The sequence below is a fragment of the Daphnia pulex genome, chromosome 6 (assembly GCF_021134715.1).
Source record: "Daphnia pulex isolate KAP4 chromosome 6, ASM2113471v1".
NCBI lineage: Eukaryota > Metazoa > Arthropoda > Branchiopoda > Diplostraca > Daphniidae > Daphnia > Daphnia pulex.
This window is the reverse complement of record NC_060022.1, coordinates 465,181-487,277: the sequence shown is the minus strand read 5'-3', so window position 1 is coordinate 487,277 and position 22,097 is coordinate 465,181. Positions and strand designations below refer to the sequence as shown.

The following is a 22,097-nucleotide window of genomic DNA, read 5'->3' as shown; positions in this document are numbered from 1 at the left end:
GCCCGCCCGACCGTCGTGCTGATATAGATAGAAATGCGGAGAGATGTTACACGGCAGCAGCAGAGGGAATCACGATGAATCCCCGTGTGTTGGATAGATCACTGTTTGCTCCGACGGACGCTATAATGAGGCGATGATCAACCAACCGCCCAACACGTTCAACTTCGTTCAACTCCCGAACGAAAACTTAAAAAAAAAAAATTTCACTTTTTCATTTTTTTTTTTTTTTTAACTTTGGGTAATATGAAAAATTGCTTTTCAAAAAATAAGAATAGGGCTACGGTGATATTATTTGCCCTCGTCGTCTATTATGCACTGTGCTAGGGAGAATACGAGGGGATTTTTCTTCAGGTAAGCGTGAGAGAGATGCCTGTGGGGATTCAGCCGTGCGAGAATATCAAAGGATATTTGATTATACAAGAACAAGAAGGACTCGCGTCACTATTCTATAGCGGGAGCCAAGATATTGAAGTTGCTGGTGCTGCTGTGCGTGACACCGTCCTGCCAATGGCCAGGTCATTCACGTACCGAGCAAACGGTGGCGAAAATTGGATCAAAAGAGAAACGAAATCGCATTTCTTTTCTTTTTTTCGGAGACGACGATGCTCAAGTTTTTTTTTTCTTTTATTTCATCAGCCGATCGATTTTTTGAGCGCAATTTTAGACCAGCACACAGGTGATGTCTCTTTTCAAAGTTGTAAAATATCTTGACAACGCTCTCGGAGCGTGCGGGCGGATGAAATAACAAACGAGCGACCGCGCGCTGCTGTGGTCGCCCACGCCACAATTCTATTTTCATTGCGCATCAGAGGGAAAGAACCGCGATTATACACACACACGCACTCATATATATTCAACATAATAACTATGTTTCTTCTTCTTTTGCGAGAGAGACAGGGAGAGAGAGGAGCTTATGTCATTATTAACCAGTTAGGATTGGTGCTGGGTGGGCAGCTGAAAGGAAGGAAGTGAAGAAAAGCAAATAAAATAGACGCGCAGTGATTAAATAAGACGCGGGCGCGTGCCAGTCATCATTGCTCTGCGTGTACTTTATATACACATCACGAGAGAGGCGGAACTTTTGCCGCGGTTACACACACATATATACCATATAGTATAGTATATGTGTGTACATTTATACGACCGGGTGGGTTTGCTGCTGCTGTGTGTTTTAGCCGGCTATATTGAATGTGACGGAGCACAGCACAGTGTGTGTGTGTGTGTATGCATACAAGCGACATTGGCATTGATCAATGCGACTCGCATCCATCGCCGGCCGGCCCGTAATGAACTGACTGGCCATGCTGCTGTCTAGCTTCTTTTTATATTTCTTTCTTTTCTCTTTTCTATGTGCGCAGGGAATATAACCGCCGCGATCTATATACTATATTACAGTCACTAGTCAGTCAGTCGAGACTATGTGTGTCCTTCAGCACGACCATATAGCTGCTGCCTCTCTCCTTCTAATCGATCACGCTCCTGTCCCATCAATGTCACCAGCAGTTTTGGCTCACTCCAATTTTATTTTTTTGCCCCCCTTCTCCCTGGTGGGTATACGGTCGTAGATCTCTTCTTCTTCTTATAATACTCTGCACGAGGACGCACACTTTTTCTCTCTTCTCCCTTCGCAGCTCAGCAGCGCCAGCAGAGTATCACGTCTGACAATAAAGGGCTTGACCTTTCAACGTGCATAGAATCCGGCAGTCGGCCGAAAATCGGATCGCTAGAGAAAGACGAAATAGACAGCGCAGAGCGTTGAGTTCAGCAGGAGAATGTGTAAACCCACCCATCCATATTCTGCAGCCAGGTCAGCCCTATTTATTAGTCGTTTATGTGTGGCCATCGTCTTAGATCTTAGCTTCTCTGTCCTTTTTCGTTTCGCCATTTGTGTGTGCATGTCAATATCGTGCAAAAAGGGGTATTCTTCAATTTCAACAGCGCCCAGCAAACAAAGTCTATTATGCACGACCGGCGGGGGGTATACAGGCCCGGATCGGTACACACGACGACCAACTGTTCTATCTCGATCGTGGATAACAGCAGCGCAGCCGCACAAGAACATTGGGTCGTGGTTTTTTTTGTTTTGGACATTTGATTTCTCCGAATGAAATCGTGAAATTTAACAGTCCATTTCTATAACTGGCTGTATAATGTTATGTGTACAGACTGTGGGGGGGAGGGGGATGCTAATACGACTGTTCAAATGGACTCTCCCCACCCGCTGGGAAAGCAATATCGCCGAGCCGATATGGAGCTATACATGAAACGGTCATGAGAGCCAAAAGAAGTTTTTGGCCGAGAAACAAGGCGGACTTCTAGGAGGGAGAGAGAGAGAGCGACACATTGGCAAAGATCTGCGTTTATCGGCAATTTCAAATTGAGCGCCGGGACGGAACAAGAAATATAGAGAAGGGCCGAGACGCGGATTGTAATGTTTCCCAGCATTCAACTCGGAACTACTGTGGTGTGGCGCATATTTATCGGGCGAGTTAAGAGAGGAAGCGACGCGGGATTCATACAATACAGAATGGATAATATAACCACCCCCCCTCTCTCCTTTGCTCGGTTGGTTGCGCATAAGGACGTTGTGTATAGCGACCGTGTTTTAATGGACGCTATAAATTGTGCCGCAGTGTCTTCGACACGTAGACGGCCGCCGCCATCCCCAGTACAGAGCCCATTCCCTTTCGTGCTGACGTATTTCTTTTGAATATTGTAGACTATGCACGAAAGGAGGATATATATGTACATACGCAAGTCTGTTGAAGAGCGCGGGAGAGAGTTTTTTTTTTTTTTTAATAAAAATAAAATCTGAAGGATTTTTGGCGAACGGCGTCCTTGGACGGGGATTTCTTTTGATTGGCGGTTCTTTCGGATCTATAAGAAAGTCTTGAGTGCAAATCTAAAAGTAACGGGTCGAGTTCTCGGTCTCTGCTGATTAGTCCACGCCAAAAGGGAGATTCGATTTGACTCTTTAAAAGGCTGGCAACAGCCAGCTCTCTGCACTCGCATCAAACGAAATATTTACTAGATAGCAACAGAAATAAAGTGGATTTCGATGAAGAACTCTCGGCAATCAATAATTTTGACATTTCAATGCATATTTATAGGAAGGATTTGAGTTCTATGTAATATAGACGTGATTACCGCATATTTTCTGGGGGGGTTTTAAATGGAGTTTGGATGGGTTGGGCTCGCCGCGTATAGAGCTGTCAGGCACACCGTCGGGCGTCATCCATGTAGTAATGAACATGACGTATTAATGTATTATACTACACACGCGCCGGGAGACCAAGGAGAACGATTAAAACAGAAGGAGGGGGGAGAGACAGAGATGATAATCTAATGACCTGAAATTCTGAATACCCTAGTGACTATAAGTGAAGCTAGAAGGAGGAGGGGGGGAGCTGCTGTTTTGCCGTAAACACAAGTGGTGGAGGGAGGGGGTCTTCGAGTTGTAACATCAATCGATGTCTCTAATCATCTTTCGTGTAATCACCAGCATGTACAAGAGTCATGTGCCACCGAGGTGTGAATATCTAAGACGCCAGCACGCAAGAGCGGAAACATCGCCCCGGGAGATGGTTGCGGTGCTGGGTATTTCGATGTGTCCGATGCCAGCCAAGCAGGAGGAGAGATGTCTATAAATAACACGGGGATGTAGTATTCTATACGTCATAATTAATCTCTAATTGCTTCTTGGAAAGATGGATGATATCTGCGGAATTCCTCGAGCACAACTGACGTGGGCGTCCCGACACCGCGGCGGATATCGTTTTCAACTTGGGTTTCCATCCGACCACTTAGAAATGACACGGTGGGCAGGAGCAGCAGCAGTAGATCCACTCTGCCGACTCTCTGTTTGATAGCTGCCGGTCTATATATCTAGACCGTATAGAGAGCAACATGTATAAGAGTATATATAAGAGGCTTATCGCGAAAACGGGAGGTGGAACGAACGCGGCAACTCTGCAGCAAACCCCCCGATACACAGCACAAGAGGTGAGCGGGATATAACAAAGCAAGTGTCCTGTGCCGGATACATATCCGTATTGATGTTTTCTTATTGGAATCTCCCCCCCCCCTCCCGGCGGCAGCCGACGTCGAAGGGCGTGGCCGACTAGAGCGGCAGCAGTCTCTCTAGACATTTATAGACAGGGCTTATGATACGGAATGTATATTTCAGATGGATGGGCCACGCAGCCACGTTCCCATATAGGGGGACCAAACTCCTCAGAATAAACGGACGCATCACGCAACTCCCAGGAATCACCAACGCCAAACCGAGAAATAAAAAGTGGGGGGGCCGATAGGAAACGGAAGAATATCTAGGCCACTAGAGTGCACGTCTATGTATGCATTTTGTGTGTGTGTCTACGCCGCCCCAAGCCTTTTATATGTACACACAGAGAGAGAGAGCGAATAAATCTAAGGGCAGAGAGAGAGAAACAATCGAGATTGATGAACGATCCGCTTTTGGTCGGCGGATGCGAGCTTGTCCTCTACAACATCCGATCGAACATGTATCCCGCCGACCAAGAAAAGACATTTGCCATCATTTGTCTTTTTTTGTGTGTGTGCTGCTGCTGCTGTGTGCTGTGTCTGGAACGTGTAGCTGATGCTCCATCTTCTTCTTCTTCTCCGCCGTTCTTTTCTTATTCTCTTATAGGGAGGAAGAAAGGCTATACCGCACAATACGCTTGATACTTTCTTTTTTTTTCTCTCAATGTCTTTCGGCCTTCACCGCACACAGACCGCGGGACCGGAATATATGTGCACGCGGATCCCCCTTTATTTTTTGTTCCAATATGCGATGGATAGGCGTGGAATGCTAATCCGTACGAGCAGCGCCTATCTACATCCTTGTGTGATGCCGTTTGGGTATAAGAAAATGGAGAGTCGGAAGATAAAACGAATCAGATAATGTACACCCTCGGTTGGATGCTGTTGTTATGATCAGCAAATGCTATATGCGCGGCGGCTATTAATCAGAAAAACTGTGATTGCATCAACCGAAATCACAACTCTTTTGGCTCTCGTGAATGGTGCTGCAGCTTTAAATGTTCCGCGCGGTCCGATATGTGTGTGCTCAGCTATAAAGGCGTTCACGTTTTATATGGGAGTCAATAAACGATTCATCTTTGGCTCCAGGATAGACCGGCCCTGGCATTATAAGAACGAGATTCCCTTTCTTTTTTTTCCGGCTAAAGGGGAAACGCGGCGGTGGAGAGTCAAAAGTGCTGCACTGGACAACATACATCATCAGTCGCTTTCAGCGACCGCATGTTACATAATGGTCAGACCACCAAAAATAAACGATTCAATACCGCAAAGATCCGGTCAACATAAATCTTTTGAGACGTATCATCAATAAACTTGGAAAAGCAGGGAGGGAGGGGGGGGGGAAGTAAAATAAACGAAATCAGCGCAAAGTTATACGCCAGAGAGACGAGTAGTATTTAGACTGCCGTTTCCACTCGCTGAGATTTTCTTTTCTTTCCCAGACATCTATAGCGTAGAGTCTTCAACTGAATTTTTTTTAACTTGATTTTCTTTTCTCAGCCATTGCTGCTGATGATATGCTGGAGGGAGCGAGCCGGCAACAGCATCAAAGCGAATGAAGGAGAAAGAGACACTAGGAAAGGGGTATGCACAGCATCGTCGTCTCTCAGATTGCGAGAGCGCAAGGAGAAACTGTAAAAACTGTGGGGAGAACTGAGCTCGTCGGTGGGATAGTAATCAACTTAGTGGGCCAGTTAGCTTTCTTCCTCTCGCTCTCGACTGTAGCGGAGAAGTAGATAGAAGTCGCTTGAATACGTAAGAGCAATCACGATGGAGTCTGAGCGAGCGAGAAAAGACGCGGAAGGAGAACAAGGAGAAAAATCAGAATTATAAGCAGCAGCAGTAGCAGGGGGGCCAACTGTGTCGACACATTTCAGACCGCAGCAGTCAGCGGATGATCCGGCCAGATCGAACTTCCATGTGGAAGAAAGCTGCAGCAGGGGCAAATTACATACAGCAGAAAATTGAATGCACAATTCAAGAAGTGTAAAAAAAAAATGCCATTGGCTTTCAGGCTGATGATGGAGAAATAGACGTCACAAGTATAACTCACGATTTCAATAGACAGGAGCTGCCTAAGTAGAAGTAAAAAAGGAGCATAAAGGGTGCGGATGGTATAAGATATGCGTGGGTGTCTATGTACACAGAAAAAAACGGAGCGCAGAACAGAATGGATAGTCTCTGCTGCTATACAAGTATATCCAGCACTTCATATCATTGGCCACTGTGACACTCAAACAGACGGAATACATCGAGTTCAATGGCCTGATCCTTTCCATCTATAAAAATTGGAGACAAGGTTCGGGGTCAATAAACTCAGACGTTTGGCAAACAAGTTCTTGGCCATTTATAAATCAGGGACCCCTTTTTGTAGAAAGCTAGACTCCAGCTGTACATCCCCTGCGCATTTCTATCGACGATCAAGTTGAAAAAGAATGGCAATTGATTCGATGACGTGCCCATGGTGGGTACACATCATCGATGATGGTCGCCCATCTTGCGTTGTATCACCCAAAACTGAATTAGTTGATAGGGTCGTGATTAGTCGCCAGTATACTACGTTCCTACAAGATGAAAGAGACAGACACATGGCAGAGAGAGCAGAATAAAGCAGATAGTCTGGGTAAAAGCTATGCGCTCCAAATGTACATATACCTTCATGCTGCCGTTTACATCAATAGAATTTAGACATTTCAGCATCCTTGCAAAGTCATCGAGAGGTTTTCAGGTCATATTACGACTAGGTCTTGAATGAGTCCGCTCTATGCTTTTTGAAAACTAGCGTATAGACGTCATATATAAGCGGAACATAGGGCGAGGCAGAAATTCACAAATGTTTCAAAATTTGGCATTTCGCCTGGACCATACACAGCGGTCCTTTAGACTGTCACAGAATTTCATTAAGAAAGGCTTTGATTACTATAGACTTTCAAATTCCCGCATATTAAGTCCGGAGGTTACAATCTTGAATGGGCAATGTCAAGAAAGGAAATGAAATGAATGTCTAATCTTTTACCCGGCTATACCCTTGGATCCTGTTCCGTTATATATTTGTCCCCATTCATTTTGAATGCAATAGGTAAGGCGTTGGCTCTGGACAGAGTGAAACCCTACTATACATTTCTCCGCGTCTTTTGGGACAACGGAGCAAAAGTGTTCTAGATGCTCCGAGTTCCTGTTTTATTACGCATCTATCAAAGGTATGCACACGGCTGCCGGACTTTAGTTAAGTGAATTTAACAAGTAACTCAAGAATAGTCTAGCGAATTTTTAATGATGATAAAAGCCTTGCTGCTGGGTGGATTGCGCGGGGAAGGTTAAGAATGCCGACTGCATGATGCACACATTCCTCTTTCTACGGAAGGAGAGGAAGCTTTGGCCGGTTGTATGCGTAAATTTCTACTCCCGTCATAGCCGGAATTGCGATACGCCCATATAATATCGAAATGCGTAGTACATGTGTATTATAATATGTATATAATATTCGCCGATGCGCCAAAGAGGGAAGCAAACAAATCACGAACTCAATCACGACGATTTATTGTGACGTGAAAAGCAGCCAGCTGGCGAAACTCTGTGGGCCGCGGGGAGAGATGGGCACGTTAAGAGCAAAGCGTGCATCATCAAACGAACGGACCGGAAGACTCCTGATAAGGACTCGCTGCGGAATAAATATATATACATGTAGGAGGAGAGAGGAGGGGGAGAGCAACAGCAGCAGAAAAGAAACGAGAGGGAAAAAGATGTGGGGAAAAAATCAAAATCATTACACAAGAGCGACGAATTTATATAGACGACGAAGACGAGGAGGAGAGAGAAAATACGAAAGCTTCGTTTCTTTGTCCTTGGGCAATCACACGAAATAACACGAAATCAGATGATGAGGGGCGTGTGTGTATAAAATAGGCTTGATAAAATAAATCGTTTATCTCGGTAAAAATCCTTCACAGCCCAAAAGACAAAAAAATATATCTTCTTCTTTCCTTATTCCCTTTGTATAACATAGAAAAAGAGATGAAGAAATATTATACAGAATATTTAAAAGTGGTATTATTTTGCAGCAAGTGAAATGTGGCAACATGCGGCAAGACGGAGAGGGAAGAGAGTAGGCGTATTTTTACAACCGGCCGGCAGTGGTCGCGGTGACACTAGACAACTTTTTTGGGTTCGTGCTGCCATTTTTCTGGTGCTGCTTATTTCTGTGGGAGCTGTAACATTCACGTGCGGTCAGCTCAGATTTTCTTTTTTTCCTTGGTGCCTCGCCCCTTTGGCTGGACCTGCTGGACCCTTTGGCAACAAGCAGTCCGTCACCCAATGCAAATGGTAGGCCTTTATCCATCTAATCTCACTGATTTGTTTTATTTCTTATATTATGCGCGGGCAACAACGAATGAGAGACAGTGCGGGTTCTTTATTATTTTCTCTCTCCGTTTTCCGTCCCTTTCTTGGATGATTCTAACGATCCAATTCAATCGGGCGACTGGGAATCGCCAGCTGGTCCCCCCCCCCTTCTCCTTTCGTGAATGTCTGGTGCAATATAACAAGTGTGCACACCCCGGACTCATCTCTCTCTCTCTCTTGTATTTATTTTCCTTTTCCCTTCTGCCAGACTACACGGGTCTGCTATATAGCGAGGAAGAAAAACAAGTCCTTCAGACACAGCCACCCACGGCCCATACATTATGTAGAGTACACATGATAAACTATCCATACTTTATGATGCATTCCCATGGCCTAGTCTTCTACTATAAGAACATCCAACATTTTCGCCCTTTTTTTTCTCTTTTAAAATATGCCGGTTCCTTCCTTTTTTTTACAATTCTGACTGTTGGTGTCGTGTATGGGAGTCTTAAACCCAACAAGAATCATGACCAGCTGTTTTATGGCGTTGAACAGGCGTTTGAAAAAAAGAACCACAACAAACGCAGTGGGGGTTGGGGCAATTAAAGCTCGCCGTCTTGTTGGGTACTGGTAAATCTGCGAAGGAGAAGGATCGATTCATATTCGGGTTCTTACTTGAGTAGGGCGTGAAAATGTTGAGGTAGAGACAGTCCTCGCTCTGGTTGGTCAACATGGGCGCCAGTTTCTTGAGAGTCTCTAGCCGCCCGCGCGGCATCCTCTTGAGCGCCTCGGTTTCGTTGCTGAGATCCGGGAATCGCTGCGGGCAGACTGGGCTGTAGCGGTCGGCCTGGCGAATGCCCCGCCACGGCGACACGGTGACGGGCGGCATGAAGCGGAGCGAGCCGAGCGGCGGCGAAGCGTACGGCACCCCGAGGAAGAGCTCAACTGCCGCCAGCGATTTGTCATCAAAGGCCTGGTAGAGTCCGCGCAGCGATCCTTTGCGAGTGTTGACCACCCGCGAGCTGGACACTTGGGTCTTGCCACCTTCCTGGTTGGCTGGCCAATCACCGATGGCTAATGCCGCCGCCACTATCAGCGTCAGCACCAGCCAGCACGACACGACAATTGCTGATTGACACGCTGCGGCCATTTTCATTAGATTCCCAGCAACTCGCCCGCCTGCTTGCTTGCACTGCTTTGAGCTTAAGACTTTTTGAGATTCGATTGGCAAGGAGCCGTGGTAGGAGCAACGGCCAACTTTGTCGAGAGAAAGAGAGACCCTACTGCTGCTGCTGTATGTATAATCTCCTTAGTTGTTCAGCTTAGGCTATACACACTTCACTTTCGTTCACCGCAAGGGGGTAGTAGTAGCAGCACCGGCGAAACACTAATAGAGGCAACTGCATCTCGGCTCCAGGGCTAGCGGTCAATTCCATTATTAGTCGACGGCGCTTAAGAACCCCAAAAGAGAGAGAGATAATGACTCCTTATATAATTCCCCCCTTCGCCTTTTTTCCTGTTTTTGGGAGGGTGGGGTTGTGCGTATTTTTTTGTTATTTGTGGATCCTCCCCTTTATTTCGTTTAACAAAGTTTGGATATGGTTTAATGCTACACGCTACACTGATGCTCCAACCCGCCTTCCTTTTGCGTAATTGCTTACCACTGCACTTGCACTATCAAGCGTTCACCCTGACTACACCAGTCACGCAGCAGATGCAGGGACGACGATGAGAGCTGCTGCTGCTGCTGCGAGCGAGTGGGCTCAGCAACGCCGGGTGGCTTCGTTATATTAACCCGATCCGCCGTATCTATCTAACGACCAGCAACTCCATTGTGCCTTTTGTTTTTTTTTCTTTCTTTTTTCCCTACTAGTCTAGAGCCATCATTTGTTTCCTTTCTGGGTGATTCGATTCTTTGATTTTGTTTGTTTGTTTTTTTATTTCATTTTTCCTGTTCGGCGCTTACAGATCGTCCTTAAAAGACTTGGAAATTGGATCCGAGAAATAATCCTATGTCGAGTTGAAGACAAAATGGCGTAGAGATAGCGCCAGAGGGGGCGAATAATTTACGTAGGGAAATTCACCGAATCAGTTTCGCAAGAAAAGTAGGCGAAAACGACACTATAAATCGCTCACTTAAAACCACCACCACCACCACGTCACCTATACGTCAGCCGTTTGCTGTAGGCCGAATTGAGCACCCATACACGGCGCGTCTGTGTGTGTAGCCGAAATCGATAGTCAATCACAATGGACTCACGGCTGGCGGATGTGTACAGGAGCGACTGACAGGCCGTCGATTGCAAGTCCAGATGATGTATTTTAAGAACTCTGCCGGATGAAAGCCGAGAGATATAGCAACAACCAACGCGATCGCCAATCCGTGGGAGATGCGTAACAGTAACAACAACAACAACAGAGGTGAAGGTGATGCGCGAGGAGAGAGTTGAAGCACCTACTCGAGCGGAGACTGGAGAGATGCTGGACACCCGAGACGGGCTGACATCAGAGAAGGGGAAGATTGTCTCGTATTTCGCCGCCGCTGCGTGAAAAGACTACGCACAGTGGACGCGGTGGACGTGTCTGTTTGGCTGCACCGGTGGATGTAGACACACTGCTGCAGTCGCCGCCTTCCAACCGGCTGTATAACAAACACACTGGGCTCCTGCTCCTGCTCCTGCTGCCGGCGACTCTGACCTTGCGCAGTTCACGAGCCATCGGCAGCGGCAGGAGACACGCAGAGGACGGACGATGAGTCCATATATACACACACACACAGACAGACAAAGCTGTTGGTGCCAGCTGACCGATTGCTATCGTCATATCGTTTCTCTTTCTTATATTAGATCCTTTTTATTTTTCGGTTAGGCTTTTTTTTATTTCTTTATTCCGTAAAGAGATATTTGTGTGTGTGTGTGTGTGTTATCCTCTGACGTGTATTTCGATTTCCCCGTCGCTGGAACCAATCGAAAGGATCAGTCCGGGCCAGCGCAATCCTTGTGTTATTCTCCCTTTTCTGTCCGTCTACATGTAGAGAACTCGCCTTTTTTTTGAGGGTGTGTGTGCGGGGGTAGGGCTTTTATTCTTTCTAATACTGTTGGTCTATAATGGCCGATACAGCACATATCATCGGCCTTGTGTCTCTTTGATATCTCATCATCCTATAGGGACCACGAGCCAAACTAGGGACCACAATCCGCTATTTATTGCAGACAAAACGTCTATATACGAAAAAAAGCGGAAGATGTTGTGTGTCGTTTGGTCGGTCCATTATCTAGCGACCGTGTGCGTACACATTTGGCTAATAATAGACTGCGCATTTTTTTTACCTCGCTATTTACTATAGGAAATATACCGAAGACGATTTGCCATTAGCCGAAAAACAAGACAATAATATGACTGGCACTCGATTGTTTTCCTGTATCTGCTCTCTCCTTTCTAGTGTATAGACGTGCACTACACACACGGCACAAGACCGTAGAACTCGTCTAACTCGTCTAACTTTACTACTCCCCCATATCTACCGACTATATACCCTGAGCAGCACAGCAGGATATATATACTACTGCTGGGCGAGTTTATTGCGCACTATATAGTTTTTTTTTTTTTAAGTCTTGTTCCACCCTTGGCTCCCCCCTTTATCTTCTTATATTCCGTTGGAGCTGTGTGGTACGACGACGTTCGGAGCCAGCGCTCGGTGCGTGCGTTGGACACTTGCAATTATGCCCAAGTTAAGTGGACGCTGGCGTTCTCTCTTCTTCTTCTTCTTCTTCAGTCTCTTTCATCTCTCTTTTTCTTTTCTTCTTTTTATGGCCAAGTTTTATCCGGCGTATATTTCCTTTTGCGCGTCGGCGAGACGAGAGAGAAAGAGCTAGAGAAAAGAGAGTCCTCCGGTTTTCTTGGTTTGCAATTCATTAGTTGCCCGGGCGTCAATAAAAAAAGGAAGAAAGTCAAGGACTTTTTCTTTTTTCTGGGTTGTCGTCTCCTTCGTTCCGAATCAAGAATGAAGGGAGAGTCAGCCAAGTGCTCTAGCTAGAAGTAAGAAGAAGAAGAAGTAGCGATTCCGTGAATATGGCTACAAATAAGATGAGAAGGACCCGCAATCAGCCGACAGTAGATGTGCTGGGTCCTTTTGGCCTCCTGTCCTGTGGTGCTGGTGTCTCAGCCATCACGCCTCTCCTACGTAGTTAACAAAAATTGGTGCTGACAGGCTACGCGACGAGAGGTCAGGTCGCGTGCGGCACTTGATTCTGTCGGACCATTGCCGCCATGTCCTTGCGATGAGCAGCAATTTTATTTTGTTTTTGGTTTTGTTTTTTATCCAGCCGGAAAGATTCGCTCCGCAGTTATCACACTCGCGTGTTGGGGGGAGACCTTTTAGTCGGTTGTGTTGGCTTCGTGTTATCGCTGCATTACATGCCGATATTGCATCGTTCTTTGGCCCAAATTCAGTTTTTAGAATCGACGTTAAATAATATGAAACATTGAGAGAGAATTCTGGAATCTTTTCCCACTTTTTTCTTTTGGTAAATCGAGTCCATCGATTTGCGCATTGTTTCGTCAGCGCCCACAATTCCCGCAGTGTAGTGTAGCGGGACGCTATATCTTGGCACAAATTTATGTAATAACGTCATTGAGGTGACAGTTAATCATCCAGCAATATCAGTGATGCTATATAATATAATAGGACAATCGGATTGAAAGGCAATCACGGACGAAAATGAAACAATTGCGTTGATTTACTCACTTAGTTTTGGTCTGTTGGACAATACTGAGGGGTTGGGGGGAATACGACAATATTAGAGACCACGTCCGCCACTGTAATGATCCCGCATCTTAACAACGTTACAGAAATTATACCGACAACTGTTTGAACAAATCAAAGACGCAAGAGAAGCGATAAGGAAAAATCGGTCTGGCGGAAGATCGTATGATGTTATTGATTTCTCTCTAGTATAGCAGGGAAGCAGAGTCTACTACTGTTCTATCGTATACATTTCAAATTCCAAGAAAAATAAAGCAATATAACCAATACGTATATATATACCTATAGCCGAGAAGGGATACATTTTCTATGACTCGAGTTACAAGACCGTTCCACAGTCGTTGATTATTTGCTCTGCTCTTTTCCCAGTTTTTTTTTTTTTATTTTTATTTTTCTCCGGCATTTTCTTCTTTCTTTCTATTGACTTTTTATCTTGGTGAAGCAAATTCTGGCAGGGCGGCACGTGCGTCTATACAACTGATCCGAGCGAATCTACTCCAACACACACGGACGAGCAAAATCAAATAGAATTTTGTTTGTTAAAGAATCGAAGGGATGTAAGAGAAGAATATACGCGAAGTCTCAGCGGAAATCGTTGCCAAGTGAAAGAATGACAGGCCGAGTGCAATAGCCAAGAAAAAACAAACCCATCCACCCACCCACCCGCCGACCCACCAGTCAACAAAAAGTCGGGGAAAAAATCGAACGAAAATAAACAAGAGACAGGATACATTTATGTAAAGCAAAAATTGGCAGAATAAAAAAGGGGAAAGCAACCGTATTATAGAAGGAGGGCCCCGGGTGATCAGTAGCCGACAGAGTCCGCGCATCGTAGAATTTATTAGTTACATTCTCCGGCTTTGTATAATGACGTTGTTGATCCGCTAACGGATAAGATCTTCTAATAGTTCCGAATGAGGAAACATTAACGAAAAGAACAATTAGTAATGGAGAGAGAGAGAGAGATGGGCGCTGTTTGAGCTTGCCATGATCCAGTTGCTGAGCTGGAAACAAAAAAATCAGGACGAGCGTGCCATTGCCATGCACAGCAGAAAACACCGAAACCCAACCCAACCTAAAAAAACATCAACGACGAGGGTAGATAGACACGAGGAATTGGCTCGCATTCAATTCTTCCGTCATCGGGAGCCGAAAACAAACAAAAAACCGAACGAACGAGAGGGGGGGGGGAGACAGGAATCACGCGGTTCACCGGATTGAACCCGCGCTCAAAGCCGTGCGCAGCATCACGCCGAACCCAGGAGATAATAGAAACAAAAATTGCCGGAATCTATGGAAGTCGAAGGAAAGACAAACGGATGTACACTGTACACAGGAACTATATTACATGTATACATATACACCGAAAGCAAAAAAAACAAACAAAAAGAGTAGCAAGCAAAGGCAAAAGAGTAGGATTCTTTCGTCCGTCAATCTTCCGTCGTCGTCGTCGTCGTCGTGTCTCTCCAGCATCGCCAGCGCGCCCGATGATGCGGCACATACGTAAAAACGGATTTCCTTTTCGCTCGGCTATGCTGTTATATTCTTCCTCACTTTTTCCTCTTGTCTCGTTCCAGGCCCGATCCATTTGGTATTCCGGACGAAGAATCACCGCCATTCGTATAAAGATAAATCAGTCCGGATAATTTTCTAAAAAAAAAAAAAAAAACAAAAAAAGAAAAAAAGAAACGAACAAAACTTGGTAAAAATAACCACAAATGCGGTTGAATAATTATTCCAGCACGTAGTAGCACACTATTAGCACTTGATATTTTATAATGTTTTTTTTTTTTTTTTTTTTTAATATGTAAAGGTCACAGACAGATGCGGAGACGCATTAAGAACGACGCTTTGCAACACGTTGCGTGGTGACGTCCGGCAAACTTTTCTGCGGTGACAAATGTCGTCGTTGCGGAAAATCGTGAATCTCTACGTGACGAAAGCGATGATGACGCGAGCTTGAGAGTCTATTCGTCTTGGTTATTTGACAATCATGGTTGGATTCGCTTTGGCGTAATTCTCAATTCATGCGACTCTTCAGGCTTCATCGAGCGCATCCCCACCCCTCGTCTTGCCTAGCCAAACTGAAAGAAATAGTTATAATAGTTGACGTTGACTTGACAGAAGCAACAGCCAAATCCGGATAGAATATTCGGCCCGGCTTCACTCTCTCTCTCTCTCTCTCATGTCTGCAACCTAGGATATATGCGATATACGAGGCAGAGCAGAGAGAGTAGCTTATACCTTTGCCTGCCATACAATCTTTCATGCATGTGTGAAGTGATACTAGTATTGATCCGTAGCTAGGAGCTAGATGACTTGACAAGCCCCGGCAAACTTGGATAATCTACTCACCGTTCTGTCAGCAGGTCATCGGATGCGATTGCCTACTGATGCACGCGGAAAGTCGATGGAAAATTTCGTGTATTGTCATTACAAACAAGTGTAGTTGCCTCGCTATTTTGACAAGCGTCGCGGATGAAATACAAAAATAAATGCAATCTAATTGTTACCTTTTATTCGGATTTAAGTTTGGTAATTGCACTGCGCTTACGTGAGTCGATAAAATTCTTTGAAAATCTGAAATAGTTTGCCGACTTGCCGTAAAAAAACAACAACAACAAAAAACAACTTAACAGGCAAAACAGAAAAGCCGTGGCCGCAATCCGAGCGTGCCGACGGTTGTCATGCGAATCCTGAGAGAAATAGAAGGCGCCGCCACAGCATTTTCATAATTCAGCCGAAATGGGGACAACAAAGAGGGAGCGTTGGGTATACGTATATATACCCGTAAACTATTGGCCGTCATGATTGAATTGATCATTAGTGGAATTGCGGTGCAACAATGACGGTTCCTCATACCGGCACTCAACCCACTCAGCGAAAAAGAGCTTGGCAATATTTTTCACTTTATTGCTGCACTGCTTCACTATACCTTGAAAGGCATTTCGCCTTGGGTAAAATGTTTTTACTTCCTTCTTCAACGCCGTCAAATCATTCCCGACTATATATCCTTTTGAATTTCTTTTAAAGTTCGAAACTTTTACTTTTCTTTGCGTTGCTTCTCGATGTCTTGTAATACTTTGATCAAGTCTGAAATTTTAATGAAATGAAGAGCACTATGCAAGTTATCCTGCACAAGAAAGTTGCCTTAGGTCCAAACCAATAATTTTTCTCGACTCTTTGAAACTTTATTATACGAATCTGTTTTCGTGATTCAGCTGGGGATCTGGTAAGTGATGTATTATTACGGCGTGATTGGTGTTTATAGCATGCGCAATACGTTCTTGTAGCTACTACCTTCGCTGAAGTTGTTTACCAAATAATAGCCACCCCTACCGGCTGGGAAACGGATCGAAAGTCCCCGCTTGCGACTACCCGTCCGGCAGTGATCTCAAATTACGTTATTACGCAACTGCACAATCTGTGGGGCGTCTACTCAATAAGAATAACCAAGAATTCTACACATTTTTAATCGCTCATGTTTCATCGTCGCCGTTGTCGTGGATACCCAAATCGTTGTAGCCTATCAATGGAATACAGCATAGCACATTTGATTAACTATGATGTATTTGCTTTGATCGCTAGAACTTGACCTCGAAAAAGTTTACTTTCGGGCTTTAGAAGGATTCATTCAAGATGTGCCAGTGTCACCAATAATTAGCTATATAGACTTTTACATAGGGTGTCGGAAACGTACGATATACGCGGCCGTTCCAATAAAGTCACTGGGATGTGCCAATGTTTTGTTCTTCTTCTTTACACAGATTAATGACTCAGGAAAAAGTTTCGCCTTTATTCCACGTTGGTTTCTCCGCCCCATTCGGGAGCAGCCACCAATTTAGAACGACAGCAAGTTTTCTATTTGACACACAAACATGGCCATCATTAAAGAGCTTTTTGACTTTTTCCTTATTTCTTTCCTTCTTTTGCTTTTTCATCCTGTCAATTTGTTCACCCACAACCCCCCTCCCCCCACAAATTTATTATTCGTATTATGCATCATTATTAGGGAAGAGAGAAAATCGAAGTTATCTGATGTTTAAAAAAAAATGTTAAATTCGAATATAAAGAATCGTGCCATTTGTCTACCGCGAATTCCGCGTTTTTACCATAGCCTACTTCAGTTACGGCCACGGACGGATAGGAGCACAGATTCCCTCTGTGGCTCTGTGTCCTAAAGTGAGTCGAGCCACACACCCAACCTCAGCTGCCAGCGGCAATCGTTACCTAGGTTAAAAGCATTATTGATTGCGGAACATGGAATTGAAACCCCGCAATCCGCAATGCTTTTCACCTAGGTACGCATCCTCCAAAGCGGATTTATCTTGATCGAGGAGGGATTTTTATCGATCAAAATGCGCTTTGAAACTCGTAAAAAGCTAATTTTCCCGTAATTCTTACAAGGTAGCTCGGTGACTTAGCCGAAGGCCAACGCTTGCAACGCGAGCCCTATAATCATCTCAGGTATTTTGAATCAACTTTTTTATTCATCTCTTGTCGCCATCTGTCGCTTATCAGTTATCACTAGGTGACTAAACTAAATGTCCGCCAGGTGGCGGATTGTCTATTCGCGAGTGACGAATTTTGGTCATTCGTTTCCGAGACACTCAGTGAGGACGAAGGCCTATTACAATGTATTGGTACTGCGGCATTTCCATCATGAAAGTTAAGTTTAAAAAGATTTTGTTTCGTTACGAGACTGTATGATTGCTGAACGTAAAATTAAAAATTTTACATGTTTATTTACAGGAAATCTAACCTGTAATTTCAAATCTGCCAAATCACCTTGCCAGTTGTCACATTCATGTGGCCTGAAAATGATGTTGCTTGCTACTTGAATCGGATGTATGTACAGCCCATGCAGAAACACTTGACAGAAAAGTAAGTGTGTTATGTCAACCGATTTTCATTCAAATTTATTTGTTGTTGACAGAGTAGATCTAGATCTTATTTTGTTGTAGAATCGATTGTGTTGCATCTTCATTGGACATGTGGTTTTACGATTCAATTTCCATGGGGTTGAACTAGACTTACTATTGTAAGTTGGAAGTCTTGCCAAGTGTAGATTCTATTGTAAATTTGTGATATTAGAATGGCAACATGAGCACAAATTCCAAAATAGAGTATCCTTGTAGCTTCGAGGGACTGTTGAGTTAAACTTTATGCCTTTGATTATATTACATCACACGAGACATTTCCTTCTCTATATTAATTCAATATTTTTTCAATTGTTTTAACAGCAACTGAGTATGAGCTGCACCCAGATGGTGGAAGGTGTGAAAAAGTCAGCTGTTGCATTCAGTTTGTGAGATGCAGAAACCAGAAATGATTCACAGAAAGGTAACTATGTTCATTAATTTCTCTTTTAGAAAGCTTTAGATTAAGTAATGGAAGACCAGAGAATAGATCCCTTTGCTTCAGTATTGTAACTTTCAGTGAAGTCTGTGAACGTGTGGTTTTACCATGGTTTTACATTATTTAATTTTTTATCCTTTTTATTTTTTTTTTTATTAAATTCTTTGCTATAGATTTTTCTGTACAATTTCTACTATCAAAATAATTTTGACGGATTTTGGTGATTCAACTTTACAGTCTTTACTCCTGTCAGCTTGCTTGCTAATTTTATGCTAATTTTCTGGAATATGTCGTTTGTCGAAAATTGTGTCCACCAGGTGGCGGAGTGTCTGTTCGTGAGTGACGAAGCCGCCATTTGCTTTTGAGGCAGTGTACGGTGGTGTACGGGAATGGGTTGCTGCTTCATGATGGTCTTCACTTTTACATTTGAAAAAATGTTTCCACGCCATTCGACCAAGCTGAATGGAAAGTGAACAATTTTAAAGCAAGTAAGTCAATTGTGAGAGTTTTGACTTTTTGGAAGTCCATTTTCTAATCCACTTTAATTTTTTTTTGTAAAATCATGTCGGAGATCTTGCCTTTATCCACGTGATCGCTGCCGTGTCATGAAGGTGTGTCTTTGAGAGGGTCTCTACTATATTGCAAGACAAAAATGTGATGAAAACAGGAAATCTGAAATGGTAATAATGTACTTTTAAGTTAAATCATGTAGGTTGTCACTTGTTTTTGACATCAAGAACAAAATGCTATCTTATTTCGTGCTTCCAAATAAGACAGCTTTTGTGGAAAATTTGTTGTCAGTTTCGAATCAATCATTATAGAAATTCCCCTTCAACTTGAAAAAATTTAAAGAAAATTTTCACAAAGTAATCTTTGGTTATCTTCATGATTTCTTTTTCTCTAGTAATCTAAATTTGAAGTTTATCATTGCCTCAACTACAACATGTTGCGACCTCTTATGATACAGTTGCAAGCTAAAATGAGCACAATTCCAAATAGTATATTCTTGTAGTTTTGAGGGACTGTTTAGTTTAACTTTATCCCTTTCATTATATTACATCCAACAAGACATTTCTTTCTCAATAGTAATTTAATATTTTTTCAATTGTTTTAACAGCATCTGAGTATGAGCTGCAGCCAGTTGGTGGAAGTTGTGAACATGTTAGCTGTTGCAATCAGTTTGTGAGGCATCTCATGCAGAAACCAGAAATGATAAGGTAACTATGTTCATTAATTTCTCTTTAAGAAAGCTTTAAATTAAGTAAAGGGAGACCAGAGAGTTGATTTCTTATATTGTAACTTTCAGTGAAGTCTGGACGTGTGGTTTTACATGATTTGATTGTCATCCTTTGCATTTTTTATTTAAGTGGAAGTTTAAAGAAAATTTTCATAAAGTTATCTTTGGTCCTCTGCATGATATCTTTTTCTCCAGTTATCTAAATTTAAAGTGTATCATTGCCTTAACTTCAACACATTGCAACCATTTATGATACATTTGCAAGCTAAAGTGAAATATCATTTGCATATATTTTTCATGTTTAGAGATGTATTTTTACTAATCTATTTTAATTTTGTGACGAGAGCATGTCGGAGATCTTGCCTTTCTCAACGCGCGGTGCCGTATCAACAAGATGTCTCTTTAATGAGGTCTCTACTATATTGCAAAACAAAAATATGAAGAAAACAGGAAATCTGGAATGGTAATGATTTACGTGTAAGATAGATAGATCAAGCGGGTTAGCATTTTGCTTAAACTTTTGTCTACGTATTTGTGCTAGTTATGCGTGTTCTTTGTTTAGAATTTACTGAAGTTAAGAATTTGATTTAGATGAAATTTGACTACTCCTGCTTCTAAATAAGACAGCTTTTATGAAAAGAAAATCAGCTTGTGAAGAGTTGTAAATTATTTTGATCAAACAGAACAGAAATTCCCCTCATTCTTAAAAACTTGAAGTTAAATCTTCATCTTTGGTCATCTTCTTGATTTATTTTTCTCCAGTCTGATGTAAATTCGAAGAAAATCTTTGCCTTAATTACTAAGTGTTTGAAAAATTTATTTTACGATTGTAAGCTAAAGTTAAACATCAATGGCATTTGTTGTTTTGCTTTGTAAATTTTAATTTTGATTTCATATCTTTTTTTACATTTCAAAATGTTACTGGTTCATTAACGTTCTTTTGCTTTGTAGGATTCCATGGTCAGTTTGATGTTTGAGCTGTTTATGGTGTTGCTGTTTGGTGTGAAGTGGGTTTGCAGCGGTTTGCAGTAATTTTCTACTTGAGAGATGCGCTGAAATGGAGTTTCGTCAGACTTGCAGTTCAATATCATACTTCAATGTGTTATTTCCCTATGTTTGTGTCCGTCCCGTGTTTGAGGTGGTGGGCAAAACAGTCATTGTTGTCTAATGGCTGCCGAGGCATAATTTATCGACTGCATTTTGTCTATGTCTCTTGCTATCTGTACTGGCGTTGAGGTAGTGCTTGATGAACAGTATCATTTAGTTTTTCAGTCGTTATTGCAGCCTATGTTGGTAAAAGATCTATTTGCATCAAGTTAACCTGGCTGTTTTTTGTGTTGGTGCAGTGTTACGAAAGTTGCATCATTATTTTGTTGAATTGTCATTGTGTCTGCAGTTTATCGTTTATATGTTAGGAAGGAAAAAAAAAACATATGGGGAATTCATGTCAAAAAATTAATAAACATGCTTTCGGGATTGGGAAAGGAATGTGGAGGTTGTCAGGTGGGAGGGTAGTGACTTGAATTTTCATATCTCAAAATATAATGAGGTATGTTAATATGTTCTGATGTGAAAAACGTGGATAAAAACTTTATAAATCCACAACAACTCCTATAATGTTACAACCTATTACCTAATTAATCTAAAATCATACAACACTTATAATCCTCTAACCTTATACCTAATTAATCTGTAATCCCATAACTCATGACCAATTTTCAATTTACCTGACTAAACCATATCCCTACAACATTCACATCCCTACAACCAATTACCTGATACACCTGTCAACACAACTGTTGTATGATTTTAGATTAGTTGGATAATATATTGTATCATTAAGAAGTTTTGTAGATCTATAATGTATTATTTCACATTAATCACTTCAGTACATTTAACATACTACATTATATTTTGAAATATGAAAATTAAAGTCACCACTCTTCCACCTGACAACCACCACATTCCATTCCCAATCCCGAAAACATGTTTATTAATTTTTTTACATAAATTCCCCATAACTCGTTTTTTTCCCTTCCTAACATATAAAAGATAAACTAAACAAAAAAACACAATGACAATATAACAAAATAATAAAACTGTTAAATAACTGTAATTAAATAATTTACATTAAAAACATCTAAATCAAATTTATAAATTCTTATTTTCTCATCATTGCATAATAACATTGTTTATTTTAATGACAAAAAATTTTTTAATTAGTAAGATTACATGTTTGAGAATATAAATTTAAAATTAAAATTTTTTACAGTACAAATTTAATAGTATCATTTTGTTGCATTGTCATTGTATCTGCAGTTTATCTTTTATATG

At 42.5% G+C, this 22,097-nt stretch overlaps 1 protein-coding gene and 1 long non-coding RNA gene across 2 annotated transcripts in view; one reads left to right on the top strand and one right to left on the bottom strand.

Moving 5' to 3' along the window:
* The window catches only part of LOC124195360 (neuroligin-4, X-linked-like), a 52,939-nt gene extending 41,891 nt beyond the window's left edge, over window positions 1-11,048 (bottom strand). Inside the window, exon 1 of the mRNA XM_046589729.1 lies at window positions 9,079-11,048. Coding sequence (XP_046445685.1) covers window positions 9,079-9,559 — 481 coding nt within the window. The 5' untranslated portion in view covers window positions 9,560-11,048. The remainder of the gene's footprint in view (window positions 1-9,078) is intronic.
* Window positions 11,049-17,701: 6,653 nt separating this feature from the next.
* On the top strand, window positions 17,702-21,452 carry LOC124196322. Its single transcript, XR_006875659.1, has 7 exons — window positions 17,702-18,052; window positions 18,412-18,511; window positions 18,844-19,014; window positions 19,098-19,206; window positions 19,644-19,743; window positions 20,110-20,226; window positions 20,715-21,452. It is a non-coding gene; the product is annotated as an uncharacterized LOC124196322 (long non-coding RNA).
* The last annotated feature ends 645 nt before the right edge of the window (window positions 21,453-22,097 follow it).